At 29.8% G+C, this 19,100-nt stretch overlaps 1 protein-coding gene across 1 annotated transcript in view; it reads left to right on the forward strand.

Moving 5' to 3' along the window:
* The first annotated feature begins 6,546 nt into the window (after positions 1–6,546).
* nedd9 (neural precursor cell expressed, developmentally down-regulated 9) overlaps positions 6,547–19,100 on the forward strand; it is a 68,016-nt gene continuing 55,462 nt past the window's right edge. The window contains exon 1 of the mRNA XM_056479560.1: positions 6,547–6,745. Within this exon, the coding sequence (XP_056335535.1) occupies positions 6,734–6,745 (12 nt within the window). The 5' untranslated portion in view covers positions 6,547–6,733. The remainder of the gene's footprint in view (positions 6,746–19,100) is intronic.

Here is a 19,100-nt window from a genome sequence, read left to right on the forward strand (position 1 = left end):
AGAAAGAAAGAAAAGAAAGAAAGAAAAGAAAATGAAACAAAATGAAAGCAATACAAAAGACAAGAAAAAAGATAAAGAAAAGAAAAAAAGAACAGAAAAAAAGAAAAGAAACACACGCTAAAAACCCTTAAGTTTCACTGATCATTTTCTACAATTTTAGAAGTTAAGGAGGATTAGGAGTGTGTTCAATTCACTTAAACTCATCCTTTCCTTAAACAAAATGAACTTATTCATAAAAAAACTCTAGCTTAGAGGTGCAGTGAGAAAAACACAGAAGCTGTTTTGAAGGATGTTTGTGAAGGAAACAGGTGCACAAAAACACAATCTGAGAGCTCAGTCTAACCCGTCAGAGTGCCAGCTGCCACTAATACATGACAAACGCCTGTTTTCAGATGCATGATATGATTGTGGTCCTGGAACAAAGAGCGGGACTCTGAGTCAGGAACTACTCATGAGAAATGGTGCTAATATGAGCCCTAAGCTTACACACTCCCATAGTACTGTTCCATTTCTGCAGAATATTGAGCTCTGGTCACTGTGGAGGGTATTTGTGTAGAGTGAACTCATTGTGAATGATGCTCAGTTGGTACTAAGAGGCTCAAAGTATGCCAAGAAAATCTCCACTTAGTAGACAATGTAACTAGAGAAGAGTCGAACATTAACTAATTAACTATTAAGAATCTGATCATTTTAAGTGAGATGCTAATGGTCTAATCCGATTCAATGATCTATGCTAAGCTACATAATGTAACTAAAGAAGAGTCAAGCTTCAAATAGGAAAACTATCTTAACTCTTTGGTAATTTTTAAGTGAGATGATAATGGTCTAATCCGATTTTATGATCTATGCTAAGCTACATTATGTAACTAAATAAGAGTCAAGCTTCAAATAAGAAAACTATCATAACTTTTTGGTATTTTTTAAGTGAGATGCTAATGGTCTAATCAGATTCAATGATCTATGCTAAGCTACATAATGTAACTAAAGAAGAGTCAAGCTTCAAATAGGAAAACTATCATAACTCTTTGGTCATTTTTAAGTGAGATGCTAATGGTCTAATCAGATTCAATGATCTATGCTAAGCTACATAATGTAACTAAAGAAGAGTCAAGCTTCAAATAGGAAACTATCAATACTCTTTGGTCATTTTTAAATGAGATGCTAATGGTCTAATCCGATTCAATCATCTATGCTAAGCTACATAATGTAACTAAAGAAGAGTCAAGCTTCAAATAGGAAAACTATCATAACTCTTTGGTCATTTTTAAGTGAGATGCTAATGGTCTAATCCGATTCAATGATCTATGCTAAGCTACATAATGTAACTAAAGAAGAGTCAAGCTTCAAATAGAAAAACTATCAATACTCTTTGGTCATTTTAAGTGAGATGCTAATGGTCCAATCCGATTCAATGATCTATGCTAAGCTAACCTAAAAGTACACCAACCAGACATCCAAATCAGTTGAATATATTTAAAAATGGCAAACTGCAACTGTTTATTTCTATGGAAGTTGTAAAATTAGTCTGCAAATTTGCAAATTGCAGAATAAAACATGCAACATGGGTCATGAAACAAACAAGTTGTGTTCGTCATTTACATAATTTTCTTAAATTCATTTTGGAAATTTAATTAAATCTTACAAACTTCCAATAAAAGAGTTTTCTGCTACAGGAAGTCGAGCATGCATTTGTTATAAGCTCATAGTCTGCACATTTCTGAAGGCAGTATTCACTAATGCATTGCTGTATGCATGAATATGCTGCGAAAGCAAACAGGCAGTCACACCTCGGGCCTACTGCGAGATCAGGCCATGCAGGGCGTTTCCTCTCACCTCTTCGACATCATCCTGTTCTTCACTATAAAGACAGCTCTCTCATACACACAGATGCTCAACGGCTGGTGAGTACATTTCTACAAATTATTGCTTTTATTTTTGGAATCTTTATTGCATGGTTGAGTTTTCATGGTAAAGTTAATGCATATTTCACTCAGGGTAAAAGGGAAATCAGCTACTTAAGTAAACTACTTATTTAAAATGAGCTGAAACATCATAATTCTTGATTTTTAGGGGGGATAACTTAATTTTTTATGTTCAGTCCAATTAAGTTAATTTAATCGATTTGTGTTGGGACAACATGGAGGAATTGTGTGGGACGCAGCATTTTTACAGTGCATAAACATTGCCATGATAAACTAATTTGGTCTTAAATTTTAGATATAAATTAGCCCAATTGTCTTGAGTCAAAGTGATGGTTGACTCAAAAATGAAAATTCTGTCATGATTTACTGATCATATATTTATTGTGTTTTTCTTTCTCTGTTGCACACACTGGAAAATATACTGAGGAATGTTGACAACAAAAGCATCTGTTGACTTTCACAGTATTTTTTGTTCCTACTATGGATGTCAATGGCTGCTTTTTCCTCCAACATTCTTCAGAATATCTTAGTTTGTGTTCAACAGAAGAAATAAATTCATAAAAGTTATGTAAAGTTAAGCAAATAATGATTCAATTTTCATTTTTTGTGTGAACTATCCCTTTTATTTACTTTTAAAGAATTTTTATGCAGACTTTACGCAGCGGATGCCCTTCCACTGGCAACCCAGTACTGGGAAACCCATACACTCTTCCATTCACACACACACACTCATATACAGCCAATTTAGTTTATTCAATTCACCTATAGCGCATGTGTTTGGACTGTGGGGGAAACCGGAGCACCCGGAGGAAACCCGCGCCAACACGGGGAGAACATGCAAACTCAGCCTGATCTCACGAGAAAACTTAAGTATTTTACGTTTTGTCAGTTTAGTGGCTAATTCGTACGAATTCGTACGAGTTCAATCATACGAAATTGTACGATTTTAAAAAGGAGGCGTGGCACCTAACCCCACCCCTAAACCCAACTGTCATTGGCGGATGAGCAAATCGTACTAAATTGTGCAAATCAGATCGTATTCGTACGAATTAGCCACTAAATCAAAAAGTTACGAATTGCCGTGAGATTGTGTTGGCAAACTCCACACAGAAATGCCAAATGGCCCAGCCGGGACTCGAACCAGTGACCTTCTTGCTGTGAGGCGACAGTGCTAACCACAAATTGTTTTAATTATTTATTTATTTAACAGGGACAACGCTCTATAATCAACAGTAAAACTGTAAATAAGCCAGAGTTTATTAGCCCACAAGGGCTAATTTTCATCTGTTGCCCCCTGCCAGATTTTAAAAAGGCAACCTAAAATCAAAAAACACATTACACGTACAGTACAATAAGAGTAAAGTGACATACAACAAAAGGATAAGACATATAATAAGAATTTCTGAAAAAGCTAGAGAAAAGAATTACACATGATTACAAACTTGATTAGCTTTTAGCCATTTCTGTAACTTGTATTTAAATGTTGAAGAATTTGTAACACCCCTTAAAGCAATAGGAAGTGTGTCTCCATAGTCTCCTCTTGTAACAGATCGTGTTGCTCGATTATTATTATTCTTGTGTGTCACAAACTCACATAATGGAGGAGGAGCATATCCATTTAATATTTTAAAAATCATACAAGCATCAGCCAAATATTTCATATTATCAAAGCTCAATAAATAATGTTTTGTATAATATTACAATGATGATACCTAATAGTCTTCTGATCAAATACTTTAAGTGTCTAAAGTGATTCAACTGATTTTAAAACTGTTTTACTGGTGTGTGACCAACTAGTAAAACAATATGTAATATGAGCTAAGCCAGTGTTTCCCAACCCTGTTCCTGGAGGCACACCAACAGTACATATTTTGGATGTCTCCCTTTTCTGACCCATTAACTTCAGGTTTGGAGTCTTTTCTGATGTTATGATAAGTTGATTCAGGTGTGTTTGATTAGGGAGAGGTTGAAAATGTGTACTGTTGGTGTGCCTTCAGGAACAGGGTTGGGAAACACTGAGCTAAGGCACTGTGCTGCCCCAAAATCTAAACAAAACAGCATAAATAAAACCTTTCTGAACTGCTGGGTTTTGTTGTAATCCAAAATTCAGAAAAGATTTGAATTAAACTGCTGGTATCAGTACAATCGTCAGCCTGTTTCCAACTACTCAACTCGGCACATTAAGTTTTGCTTTGTTCTTTAGCTTAAATTTCACAAAAAACATGCACAGTCAGAGACTATATTTAGAAGAAAATAAGATCTTATAATGGTGTCATATGAGCACACAAACAACCTACACTGTTCCGGACAGGAAACCGCAACAAATGATATTCATTCTTCAACACCTAATTTGTTTGACAAGTGGCAAGTCAAACTGAAAAGCAGCAACAACTAAACAAAATACTTTAAAATGGGAATTTAAAACAATTCAGTGGAAACAGAGAGGTAATCTTGAAGCTTGTTTAAGGACTGTGATTGCATTCAAGAACGATTGGAGGAAAAAATAAACCAGCAACATTCTTGCATCAATCCCAACCAACCACATTTAAACTTTCGTCTGGAGGCTTATGTAAGACTAGTCCATTATTCTAGTGCATGTGGTAATGGTGGTAACAGTTGCCACTCTCGAAATGCCAGCCTACAGTGATGCAGAAAAAGGTTTGACAAATAATCTAGTTGAAGCTGTTTGACATCAAGGACTAAAAGAGATTGATCAAAATCCCACATTAAGGTACCCACAGGCTACAAACTTACATCTAGAGTTCAGACAAAGCTATTTCTCAAGACTGTCAAGTATAATCCAAATCAAATCAATCAACATGTTCTAACAATTATCGAAAACCTGGAAATACACTGACAAAATCTAGTAAATAATCTTTAAGTAAAGTTATCACTCATGTTTTAAAGTTAAGTTCAAGAAAGGAAAGGTCCCAGCAGGCACACAACATCATAAGATGTTTTAATATTGGGTTAGATTTAGGTCGTGACATCAGGTGACCAAAATTCAATGTATAGCCAGTGTCTAAGGACGTTATTTTGAGGTCCAATAATGACATCAAGTAACGTTAATATTTGGTTGATTTTAGGTTGTGTTGGAAAGTGACTCTAATGTCGAGCCAACATCTTAAACCAACGTCATATTAACGTAAAATACTGACATTTAATCGTCAGGCATTGCAACCAAAATCCAACATATTGGTAACGTCTACACAACGTCAAGCTGTAACATCATTAGACGTTGATATTTGATTGATTTTAGGTTGGATGTTGGACACTGACGTTGGGTTCTGACTTCATCCTGATTTTAGTTTCCAAACAAAATGCAACATCCCCACGATGTTGGAGTACAACATCAATCTGACATCATGTTTACGTACTGTGCCTGCTGTGGTTAACGATAAGTCAAATTACAGTAGTAAGTCAAAGCAAGTCAAGTTGGCTAATTAATTATGTGAAAATAAATAGTTTGTTCAGTAATTTGCGATACTATATTTGCATTTTAGCACACTCTACACTTTTTTCTTACTTTTGTGATGCAATATTGATCAATATATGTAATATTGTAATACTAATACTGAATTAGGCCATACTTCTAAAGTGTATGCATCACTACAAAACATGTGAAGGAATAGTTCCCCTGAAAATTTGCTCAATATTTACTCACATTTGAGTGAGTCAAAGCTTTATTGAGTTGAAAAATGATACACAAAAGCCCACAGTAGAAACAAAAAAAAAAAAAGTATTACATTATAATGGGTGAACAACCTTTAAGTAAACAACACTGTGGATTATTATTATTTTTTTAACTATATATTAGTTTACATTAAAGCACATCCTGAAACGAACACGGAGACCTCTATAAAGGCAAAGACAGTAACAGTAATTTATTTTGGAAGTATAAATGTGTAATTTTGAGTAAAGCAATATTGTAAACACAGCTGAAGAACTATAAAAATGTTTACTTAATTTTCTTAATTTTATTATGTTGGCATTTCCTCAAACATAGGTAGTTCCAAGTAAAATACATCCTATTTATTAAAAATTAAAGCTTGAAAATACAAGTTTGAATTGGGTATTACCCCTGTCAGAAAGTGAGATTAGTAAAATGATCATGAAATATAATGATAAAAGATTGAAACATGACAAAAGGTTATGGGAATTATTATAACTATATTTTCATTTATTCTCCTGTCTGAATTATTGTACATTTCCCGTCAAAGGGATTTCGAATGTCATACCAAGGAGCCATAACCTGCTTTAGTGTTAAATACAAAATGGTTTACAAGCTACAACACAAAAGACATGTTTCAGTCAAAGTTTACCTCTAGTTATCGCTCATTGTGTACCTAATATGCACTTTATATAGGACAGTGAGCTAATAGCCTACTATAGAGTGTGACTAATACAGAATTGCGTTACGTTACTTCCTAGGAAATGTCGACGCCGCCTTTTATGGCGCATTAATAAAAGTTTACTCTCCAAATTCCGCAGCGTCTGGTCCTCGCACTGAAGTGACGACACGAGAGGCGCGTCCCCGCAACCGCTGACCAATGAGCGTTGCTTTATGCAAATCAGCTCTTGCAGGTTCGGAGGAGTGTGTTTTTGCGCGCTCCCTCCTGCTCACAGTAACTACGAGACTCTCAAAACCTGAACACACGTACCGTTATCACTCACTCCGACCCTGAGAGACGCAGCAAACATGAGCAAAACGCGCTTCTAGCCTCGTATTCACGACAAAAGAAGAGTTTATTCTGTCCTGAACTCGGATTTTGCTTCCCACTGGAGTTATTAAAGAGCGGAGGACGCGCAAGATGAAGTACAAAGTAAGTGGCTCTTCATTCATGCGCGCAATTTCCGTAAACTTTACTTCAAAACTCATCTGCTAACTAGTGTTGTTTATGTGGAAGTTACATGTACGTCATTCTATGAGGGTTTTGTGTTACTTTTGAAACGAAAGACCGTCTGTTATTGAACTGTGATAGACGAAAGAGCATCTGTTTTTGAATCTGTCGATAGATAGATAGATAGATAGATAGATAGATAGATAGATAGATAGATAGATAGATAGATAGATAGATAGATAGATAGAGTAGTATTAGAAGTAGATTACTAGTATGTAGAATATGTTGAAATTACATGTACATCATTTTATAAGGGTTTTGTGTGACTTTAAACGAAGAGACATCTGTTTTTAACTCTTGCGATAGATAGATAGATAGATAGATAGATAGATAGATAGATAGATAGATAGATAGACAGATAGATAGATAGATAGATAGATAGATAGAGTATCCAATATGTAGAAATTATATGTATATCATACTGTGGTTCTGTGTAACTAAAATGACAGTGCATCTTTTTAATAGATACATAGATAGATAGATAGATAGATAGATAGATAGATAGATAGATAGATAGATAGATAGATAGATAGATAGATAGATAGATAGATAAAGTAGTATTAGAAGTAGATTACTAGTACGTAGAATATGTTGAAATTAAATGTACATCATTTTATAAGGGTTTTGTGTGACTTTAATCGAAGGAACATCTGTTTTTAACTCTTCCAATAGATAGATAGATAGATAGATAGATAGATAGATAGATAGATAGATAGATAGATAGATAGATAGATAGATAGATAGATAGATAGATAGATTGTGTATCCAAAATGTAGAAATTATATGTATATCATTATACTGTGGTTCTGTGTAACTAAAATGACAGAGGATCTTTTTAATAGATAGATAGATAGATAGATAGATAGATAGATAGATAGATAGATAGATAGATAGATAGATAGATTGTGTATCCAAAATGTAGAAATTATATGTATATCATTATACTGTGGTTCTGTGTAACTAAAATGACAGAGGATCTTTTTAATAGATAGATAGATAGATAGATAGATAGATAGATAGATAGATAGATAGATAGATAGATAGATAGATAGATAGACAGACATGAGGGTATTCTATGAGGGTTTAATGTGACTAAAATGAAAGAGCATCTTTTATTGAACTGCAGTATATAGCATACTCAATATATAATGATGTATACACATTGAAGTATTACCTGCTATACAACCTATTATTAGTTTGTTAATGTTCATCATTCAGGCAGTGGAGAATGGGACTAAAGCATCTTGCCCTTTTAAAAGCCAAGCTAGTTAAATACTCCTTAACTTGGCAACCGGCTGGCTCCGGCTCTGAACAGCAGTAATTTGTGTGTGTAACCAACCATGCATTTATTGGATGACTGGTATGACCCAAAAGCAAAGTGCAGATCGCATCATTTATTACAACCGTGCTACAAAAGCACTCTTTGAGCTCTATTGTAGCGAGACTTGTAATAAATGATGTGATTTACACCGGGCATTTTCAACTCAGGTTACGCGGAGCCCACTTGACGATATATGGGGCCATTCATTAGCCCCGTCTCCAGCCCCTTTTCCAATTCGAGCTTCCCTGTGATTGTGTAATGCGACGTTTTAAAGCAAACAGCACGCATTTTGTTCAGGGTAACAGAGTTGCTGTTATACTGAGTTTCTGGTGGAGGCTGGAAATAAAACCACTCTGGGATTTTATGTACATGTCCGTGTTTGATTTGTGCAAAGTTTGCTCTTTACACTGCTGTGTTTGTGTCTTGGAGGGTTTGTTTTACGGGTGTCACTTGAAAATGATGAATAGACTCATTAATGAATATTTTTATACATGTTTATAGCATTCAGTCGACATTCGGTAATAAAAGGAATCATTCGCTTAGAAATTAAATGAAAATTCAATCATCATTTAGTCGCCCTTGATGTTTCTTTTTCTATTCAACACAAAAGAAGATATTGTGTAAAAATTGGAAACCTATAACCTTAATGATATTTGTTTTCATTGAAAGTCAATGGTTACAGGTTTGAAGCTTTCTTAAAATATCTTCTTTAGTGTTTAAGACGAGTAAAGAAACTCATAAAGGTTTGAAACCACTTGATGGAGAGTAAACAGTGTGTAAATGTTCATTTTGGGTGAACTACCCCTTTTAAGTTGTTGTTACCATTCTTGATTTGATAACTTTCCTCCTTTGAACGACTCAAGAACTGGATCAGTCCTATAAATAAACCAATCCATTCAGATCTGACTCCAAAAGATGATTCAATCACAAATTGTTTCTTTTTTGCATGAACACTCCCAAGACTTTTAGACATTTTTAGACATTTTTATGAATAAAATAAAAATATTTATAAAATAATCACAATGAATAATACATTTATTACAGTATGTATTCATCTTTGTTAACGTTAGTTAATAGAAATAAAGTTAACTCACTGTGCATTAATATTAACAAGCATGAATTTGGTTTTAATAATGCATTAATAAATGTTTTTGATCAGTAAATACTGTACAAGTGCACTGAATTTTAAAAAATATATTTATTTATAAATAAAATAAAAACATTTTTATTAATAAAATAAAAACATTTTTATGAATAAAATAAAAATATTTATTTATAAAAAAATCACAATGAATAATACATTTATTACAGTATGTATTCATCTTTGTTAACGTTAGTTAATAGAAATAAAGTTCATGTTAACTCACTGTGCATTAATATTAACAAGCATGAATTTTGTTTTTAATAATGCAATAATAAATGTTGAATATGATTAGTAAATGCAGTACAAGTGTACTCAAAAAAATGATTTTTGTTGCTTGTTTATCTTATTTTACTATCTTTTTAAAATATATTTATTTATTTTCACTTTTTATTATTTGTTTTTTTGTGTATTTATTTAGTTATTTAATATATTTTATTTATTTGTATTTTTATTTACTTATAAATAAAAAATATTTATAAATAAAATAAAAATATTTCTTTATAAATAAAATAAAAACGTTTATTTATAAATAAAAAAACATTAATTTATTAATAAAATGACACGGAACACTACATTTAATTTAATATTTATTCATTTTTGCTAATACTAGTTAATAGAAATAAAGTTTGTTAACTTACAGTGTATAAACTAATGTTAACAAGCATTTGGTTTTAATAATGCAATAATAAATGTTGAATATGATTAGTAAATGCTGTACAAGTGCACTCAAAAAATGATTTTTGTTGCTTGTTTATCTTATTTTACTATCTTTTTAAAATATATTTATTTATTTTTACTTTTTATTATTTGTTTTTTTGTGTATTTATTTAGTTATTTAATATATTTTATTTATTTGCATTTTTATTTACTTATAAATAAAAAATATTTATAAATAAAATAAAAATATTTCTTTATAAATAAAATAAAAACGTTTATTTATAAATAAAATGACAATGAACGCTACATTTATTTTATTATTTATTCATTTTTGCTAATGCTAGTTAATAGAAATAAAGTTTGTTAACTTACAGTGTATAAACTAATGTTAACAAGCATTTGGTTTTAATAATGCAATAATAAATGTTGAATATGATTAGTAAATGCTGTACAAGTGTACTCAAAAAATGATTTTTGTTGCTTGTTTATCTTATTTTACTATCTTTTTAAAATATATTTATTTATTTTTACTTTTTATTATTTGTTTTTTGTGTATTTATTTAGTTATTTAATATATTTTATTTATTTGCATTTTTATTTACTTATAAATAAAAAATATTTATAAATAAAATAAAAACGATTACTTATAAATAAAAAACATTTATTTATTAATAAAATGACAAGGAACACTACATTTATTTTAGTATTTATTCATTTTTGCTAATGATAGTTAATAGAAATAAAGTTCGTTTACTTACAGTAACTGATGTTAACAAGCATTTGGTTTTAATAATGCATTAATGTTGCACTATAATTTATAAATGTTCTACAGGTACAAACTACTTATTTAAGATGAGTTGAAACAACTCTTAAGATTTTTGAGGGACAACTTAATTGTTTTATGTTCAATCCACTTAAATTTGTTATCAACTTAATCGATTTGTGTCATTTTCACAGTGTATTGTTCAGTTTATGCTAGTAAATACATTAACTAATGAAACCTTATGATAACATGTGACCATATTGGCTTTTCTTTGTGTGTATGGCTTCCGAATACTTGAAATGAGTGCATAAGTTGGTAACACTTTAGTTTATTTCACAACTCATGGCATTTAACAAACCATTACTAGCTTAACAAACTACTAATTAGCGGTTTATTAATAGTTAATAAGGTAGGAATTGGGATTATGTTGGAGTAGGATTAGGTATTCAGAATTAGATCACACGTTATAACTATTGAACAGTTAATACCTTAATAATAGGCCAGTAGTTAATAAACTAAAGTGTTACCCATAAGTTTTATCAAGCTCTTTTATAGTGCCTCATATCTTCACAGCTTCAAACCCCATTCACTTTCTACATTTCGAACACATTAGTCTTGTGTGTAAAACAGTGACAGTTTTCCCAGCTGATTTTGTTTGGGGTGCTCAAAAGTAACCCTAAACTTTGGCCAAGTCTGTTCTTCCAGTCCAAGTATACACGCAGCGTGGGGGAGCTTTTCATTGAAGAGAAACCCGGCTCTTGTGTGTTCAGTTCACATTTGCATAGTCTTTGAGGCTCTCAGGCCGTTGGGAAGATTTGCTTCCTACTTTGGTAGGAGGATCGAGCGGCTCTTCCTGAATGGAATGCTTTTGTCTGCTTCACACTATCTGGGGAATGTGGAGTACTTGGCAAGACTCGAGCTGTTAGTGCGTATCAGACTGTTTGGATTCCTCTACAGTATGGCAATGAGCCTGGCCATCTCTCACAATTAAAGCTTATAGATCAGTTTAATGCTGTAAAAATGTACAGTTGAGGTCAAAGTTATTCGCCCTCCTGTGCGTTTTTGTTTTCGTTTTCAAATATTTACATGATGTTTAACAGAGCAAGGAATTTTCACAGTATTTATAATATTTTTTATTCTGCGAAAAAGTCTTTATTTGTTTTATTTCGGCTAAAATTACAGCAGTTTTAAACTATTTTAAGGTCATTATTAGTAGCCCCCTTAAGCAATATTATTTTTGACTGTCTACAGAACAAACCACTGTTATACAATGACTAGCCTAATTACCCTAACTTGCCTAATTAACCTAGTTAAGCCTTTAAATGTCACTTTAAGCTGTATAGAAGTGTCTTGAAAAGTATCTAGTCCAATATTATGTACTGTCATCATGGCAAAGATAAAATAAATCAGTTATTAGAAATGAGTTATTAAAACTATTATGATTAGAAATGTGTTCTTTTCGTTAAACAGAAATTATAGTTAATTTCTCTAAGTTAATTGTGTTTCCAACTTATTTTTTTATGTTATGCAAGCTGTTTTAAGTCAGGTTAATGTAAATTTTATTAGTTAAAAACATATTTTTTATTAAGAACTGAATAATTAAGCGCAACCAGTATTTTTTTTACAGCGTATATTGCAAAAATCATGTTATCAACAAGTTATGATGAGAAATGTTTTCGAGTTACTTAAACTTATTAAAATAAGTTCAGAATTAAACCTTATGTATTTACTTGATTTAACTTAAAAAAGAATTATATTTAACTAATTTAAATGTAATTAATTTTAGCGTATTTCTTTCACAATAAGCCAAATATTACGCAGAATTACCTAATAAGTCTCTTGTGCTCAGCAAGGCTTATTTTTTATTAGAAATAAAGTTAAATTTTGATTTATTTGTTATAATAAAAAATGACATTTCTTTTAACATAAATAATTAAATTACCTTTACATTCATTTTAAGCACCATTATTTGTCTTTAGTGTCACTTAATACTTCAAATATAAGCTAATTTGCTTTAAGAAACATTTCTTATTATCACAAAATCTGCTTCATTTTTTTAAAACCATGTCTTTGATTTAGATAATTAGTTAATCATTTAGAAAATTAAATAAATGATTAACTAATTTGAATTAAAATATAACATATATAACAAGTTATATTTCAATGTCTCTTTGGCATGTTTAGTACAAAATTATATTTAGACAATTAGATTTTCCTATGCAAATAGAATAAATGCAGATCAAAATACAAAAACGATTATTTGTAATACAAAAAATAAGTATTTAATAGTCTTTAATTTATCCCTTTATTCATTTTACTTTTGGAGTGAAATACAACCTATATTTTTCTTGCCAGATTCTGTGCATTAAACCCTGTAACTTCAGAGTAGTTACATCTAGTTACATCCAAACAGATCCCATTTCCTTTTATCTTCAGTCGACAGAGATCCTTTGTTTTGCTGGCATTTCTGAAGCTTTTAAAGCATCTCTTAGAGACTGGTTTACTTTGTGGATGAGCTGAACCTTGGGGTATTTGAGGGTCAGGGTAACAGGAGTGAACTAGTCATGCTGTTGTTGTTCCTGACACACAACAACTGATGTACATTAGTTGACACAAGTGACACACAGGCCTGATAACTAATCCGTCAAAGCCCGCAAACAGCTGACAGACAAACACAGCCAATCCTGTCTCTATTTAGAGATTTCTTTAACTAAATTCTATTTGGGTTATATCAAGAAATGTCAATTGTTGTGTTTTCTTTACATTTACATTAATTTTCTTTGTTTCCCATTGTGATGTATATTGTCTTTATGTAGGCCTACACAAGCAAGCTGCTTAGTTTATTTTACTATCTTTTCAAATTTTTAATTTATTCATTAATACTTTTTTATTATTTGTTTTTGTGTATTTATTTATTTAATATTTTTTATTTTTTCAATTTGATGTATTTATACATGTATTTGTTTGTTTATTTTTTTCTTTTCTTTATAAATAAAATAAAATATTTATTTATAAATAATAAAAACTATTTATTTATGAATAAAATAAAAATGCTTATTTATAATTAAAATAAAAGCATGTATTTATTTATAAATAGAAAAAAAATCACTAAAAATAAAATAAAAATAAAATAAAATAAAATAAAAAATAAAATAAATATTGATAATTAAAATAAAAGCATGTATTTATTTATAAATAGAAAAAAATCACTAAAAATAAAATAATATAAAATAATATAAGATAAGATAAAATAAAATAAAATAAAATAAAAAATAAATATTGATAATTAAAATAAAAGCATGTATTTATTTATAAATAGAAAAAAATCACTAAAAATAAAATAAAATAAAATAAAATAAGATAAAATAAAATAAAATAAAATAAAATAAAATAAAATAAAATAAAATAAATATTGATAATTAAAATAAAAGCATGTATTTATTTATAAATAGAAAAAAATCACTAAAAATAAAATTAAATTAAATTAAATTAAATTAAATTAAATTAAATTAAATTAAAATAAATAGTGATATTTAAAATAAAAGCATGTATTTATTTATAAATAGAAAAAAATCACTAAAAATAAAATTAAATTAAAATAAAATAAAATAAAATAAAATAAAATAAAATAAAATAAAATAAAATAAAAAATAAATATTGATAATTAAAATAAAAGCATGTATTTATTTATAAATAGAAAAAAATCACTAAAAATAAAATAAAATAAAAATAAAATAAATATTGATAATTAAAATAAAAGCATGTATTTATTTATAAATAGAAAAAAATCACTAAAAATAAAATTTAATTAAATTAAAATAAAATAAAATAAAATAAAATAAAATAAAATAAAATAAAATAAAAAATAAAATAAAATAAAATAAAATAAAATAAAATAAAATAAAATATGACTCCTTATATTAGGATGGCTCCCAGTTCTAACATTGTTAGCTTGGCATTGACAATAGACAATGACCTTTATTCTTCATTTAATTGCTTGCTACTTGATCTCACTTGTGTCTCTTTGATTTTTGAGAGACTTTTCTTCAGTTATTTTAATATTTGTGATTTCTTTTTGGAGGGGGTTGATACTGTTTTAAAGGTGCATTGAGCCGTTGATTGCTTTTTTGGGTATCAAGCAAGGTCTTCACACAGCCATGAAGGCAAGTGCTGTTGTTAGTTAAATATTAAGTTCTCACCAGAGCTGTTTTTTCCACCTTTGGAGCCTTGAAGACGCTAAACAGACCTCAACTTGTAGACTCAAAGTTCACACAGCCCACATTTTGACGTCACGCATCAAAGGTCATTCAGAAACCCTGCCTGTGGACGTCAGTTATGCTTTCCAGCAGGTGCACAGGTGCGAGAAGATACACAAGACGTAAATAATCCCCAAACAAGCAGGCCTGTACGCCCTCTTATTAGATTTCAGAGCGTTTCTAACAGACCTGGGAACAGTATGAGATTGATACACCATAGATTTTTCCTTCAGGAACACATCGAAACAAGAGTCGACCCCTCCTTTTTGGACACCCAGACACACTCAAACGTCTGTATTCTGCTTTCTTTTCACTCTTATGTAACTGTGGCACAAATAGCCTGACGGGCACAAAGAACTGATTAGGTGAAGTAAACGTTTGGGTGTTTTTTTTGAGTCTCTCTCCAGGCTGTAATCCAAGTCAGGGTTTTGTTTGGAAATGTGCATTGTTGGGAATCTGGCTGAAGGGGAAAATAGGGGGTTACCCTACTGAAATTAAAAGAAATGGGAAATACAAGGACGAGAGAATGAAAACAGAGGGATTTTGTTGTGTGTGGTTACCATAAGGAATTCTTGTGTACACATTTGTTGCTGAAACGTTTTTAAAACAAGTTCTAAAGCAGATTGTTGAAGCGTGTTTCACAAAAAATGCTATTTTATAGGGATGAATAATATTGAACAAAGCTAAAAATTCAATCTTTAAATTATTTTTTATGCATGAAGTTTTTAGTGAACTGTATAATACAGGTATAATACTTCAAACATTAGTAAATTTGCTTCAAGAAATATTTCTTATTATTATCATTATTATTGAAATCATTTGTGCTGCTTATTTTTTAAACAGTGTCTTTGATTAATAAAAGTTCTAAATAAATTATTAATTTAAATTAATAAAAAAAATTATTGCAATGAAAAAAGTTAAATCTTTTTTAATATCAAAATTTTATCTTTAAATTTATTTTAACCATCATTATTCCAGTGTTCAGTGTACTATATAGTACAATATTTGAAGTATAACACTTTGAGCATAAGCTAATTTGTTTCAAGAAATATTTCTCATTATTATCATCACTTTTGAAAACGGTTGTGCTGCTTAATTTTTTTTAAAACATGTCTGATTAATAAGTTCAAAAGAAATGATTGATTAATTTGAATTAATATATATAATATACAAGAAAATATTTAATGATTAATGAAGTTATAAAACAGATTACTGAAGTATGTTTCACAAAAAATGCTATTTTATAGGAGCTGAACGATATTGGAAAAAGCTGACATTTTTTATTGCACTGAAAAAACGTTAAATCTTTTTTTATATAAAAATGTAATCTTTAAATTTAATTTTAGCATCATTATTCCAGTCTATATAGTACAATATTTGAAGTATAATACTTCAAACATAAGCTAATTTGCTTCAAGAAATATTTCTCATTATTATCATCACTTTTGAAAACGGTTGTGCTGCTTAATTTTTTTAAAACCATCTCTGATTAATAACAGTTCAAAAGAAACGATTAATTAAATTGAATATATATAATATACAAGAAAATATTTAATGATTAATGAAGTTATAAAACAGATTACTGAAGTATGTTTCACAAAAAATGCTATTTTATAGAGCTGAACGATATTGGAAAAAGCTGACATTTTTTATTGCACTGAAAAAACGTTAAATCTTTTTTTATATAAAAATGTAATCTTTAAATTTAATTTTAGCATCATTATTTCAGTGTTCAGTGTACTAAATAGTACAATATTTGAAGTATAATTCTTCAAACATAAGCTAGTTTGCTTCAAGAAATATTTCTCATTATTATCATCACTTTTGAAAACGGTTGTGCTGCTTAATTTTTTTAAAACCATGTCTGATTAATAACAGTTCAAAAGAAATGATTGATTAATTTGAAATAATATATTTAATATACAAGAAAATATTTAATGATTAATGAAGTTATAAAACAGATTACTGAAGTATGTTTCACAAAAAAATGCTATTTTATAGAGCTGAACGATATTGGAAAAAGCTGACATTTTTTATTGCACTGAACAAATTGTAAATCTTTTTTTATATAAAAATGTAATCTTTAAATTCATTTTTAGCATCATTATTCCAGTCTATATAGTACAATTGAAGTATAATTCTTCAAACATAAGCTAATTTGCTTCAATAAACATTTCTTTTTATTATCATTACTTTAGAACAGTTGTGCGGCTTGATATTTTAAAACCATGTCTTTGAGGAAAAGTTCAAAAGAAATGATCGATTAATTTAAATTAAAATATAACAAAAGAAAATATTTAATGTTTAATGAAGTTTTAAAACAGATTGTTGGAGTTTGTTTCAGAAAAGAAAATGCTATTTTATATGAGCTGAACGATATTGGAAAAAGCTGACATCTTTATTGCAATAAAAAAATGTTTAATTTTTTTTAATTAAGAATTTAATCTTTAAATTCATTTTAACCATCATTATTCCAGTCTTCAATGTACTATATAGTATAATATTTGAGATATAATTCTTCAAATATAAGCTAGATTGCTTCAAGAAACATGTCTTATTATCATCACTTTTGAAAACAGTTGTGCTGCTTAAGTTTTTTAAACCATGTCTTTGATGAAAAAAGTTCAAAAGAAATGGATTAATTTAAATTGAAATATAATATTAACAAAACAAAAATTATTTAATGAAGTTATAAAAACAGATCATTGGATATATGATCATGTTTCACAAAAAAAATATTATTTCAGTCTTTGTGGCAGTTTCTGAGCAAATCTTTCCCATGTCAATTAAGAAAATTCTGTGGAAATGGGGGGAAAAATCATAAAAGATTATCTCTTTGCTCAGTTTTCTGACTCAGACATTTTCTAAATGCAAATATTTGCCAAGACTTGCTGGTTTTGTCTTTGGATTGGTGGGAAGCAGCAATAGAAATGAACTTGGCCATTGGTTAAAAAAATACCTCCAAAATGAGCGATGAGCCAAATAAAAATACTAAAATTAAACACTTTTTCCAGAAATATCTTACACAACGAAACAAAATTGATTTCAGCAGTTGGAAAATCAAATGTGAAGTGTGAATTCGCCTCATTACATGTAGAGCTCATTGCAACAGATAAACAGATCTTCAAATGTTGTGTTCTTGTGTTTATCCAGGATAACTATCGTCAGAACTCACTTATGAATTGCTTACGGCAAATCAGTGATTATAGATTATGTTTTAAATATAGATTTTAAAAAAATAAAACCAATCACGTCATTTCAGAAAGCTTTCATGGACCCAGTAGAATCATATGGATTACTTTTTATGATTTACAAATGCTTAAAAATGACCACAACATTGTAAAAATATGAAAAAATGTCACGTCAAATGTAATTTAAGTAATACAAAGAATAACTGACATATTCTTAGTCAGTTTGATTGATGTTAGTTGAGATTGCTAAATAAAAATTAGGACAATAAGAATATTTACAAAGCTTAAAACAGGTTATTTAAATATAGAAATGGTTTCATATGAAAGAAAAAGATTTAAACATAGACCGGTTTAAGGGCAAGCAAATTATGGGATCATTTTTCATTCTCTTAACTACTCTTTTAATGAAAAAGTTACTTTCGGAGCCTGTTGAAAAGTTATAAAATGCTAAAAAGAACTCACTGAAAGGGCTTTACGTTCCTGAGGATCTATTGGAGAACATTGGAGTATGAAAACTTTTGTTTGTGTGTGTGTGTGTGTGTGTGTGTGTGAGTCTGTATATGCATGTGTTTGGTTTGTGTGTGTGTGCGTCGGGGTGGTATTGTGCATAAAGAACACTTCTCAGCAGGCATTCCACATTCCCCAGGGTAAGAACAAGGGCTATTCAGAGAGCAGGTCTCAACCAGCGCTCCGCGGCACAGATCTGCCCGGTTCCAAACGCACTGACAAAGAAAAAAGACGATTCTGAAGGAGCCGAGAGACCTCCTGCATATATAAACGCACTCAAAAAAAATAATGTTTGCTGCCTATTTATTTAAAATGAGCTGAATCAACACAATTCTTGAGTTTTTTTTGGGACAACTTTATTGTTTTATGTTTAATCAACTTAAATTTGTAAAAACTAGTAAGTTAACTTAATTTATTCACGTTGTCACAACACAAATT

The sequence above is a fragment of the Danio aesculapii genome, chromosome 19 (assembly GCF_903798145.1).
Source record: "Danio aesculapii chromosome 19, fDanAes4.1, whole genome shotgun sequence".
Lineage (NCBI taxonomy): Eukaryota > Metazoa > Chordata > Actinopteri > Cypriniformes > Danionidae > Danio > Danio aesculapii.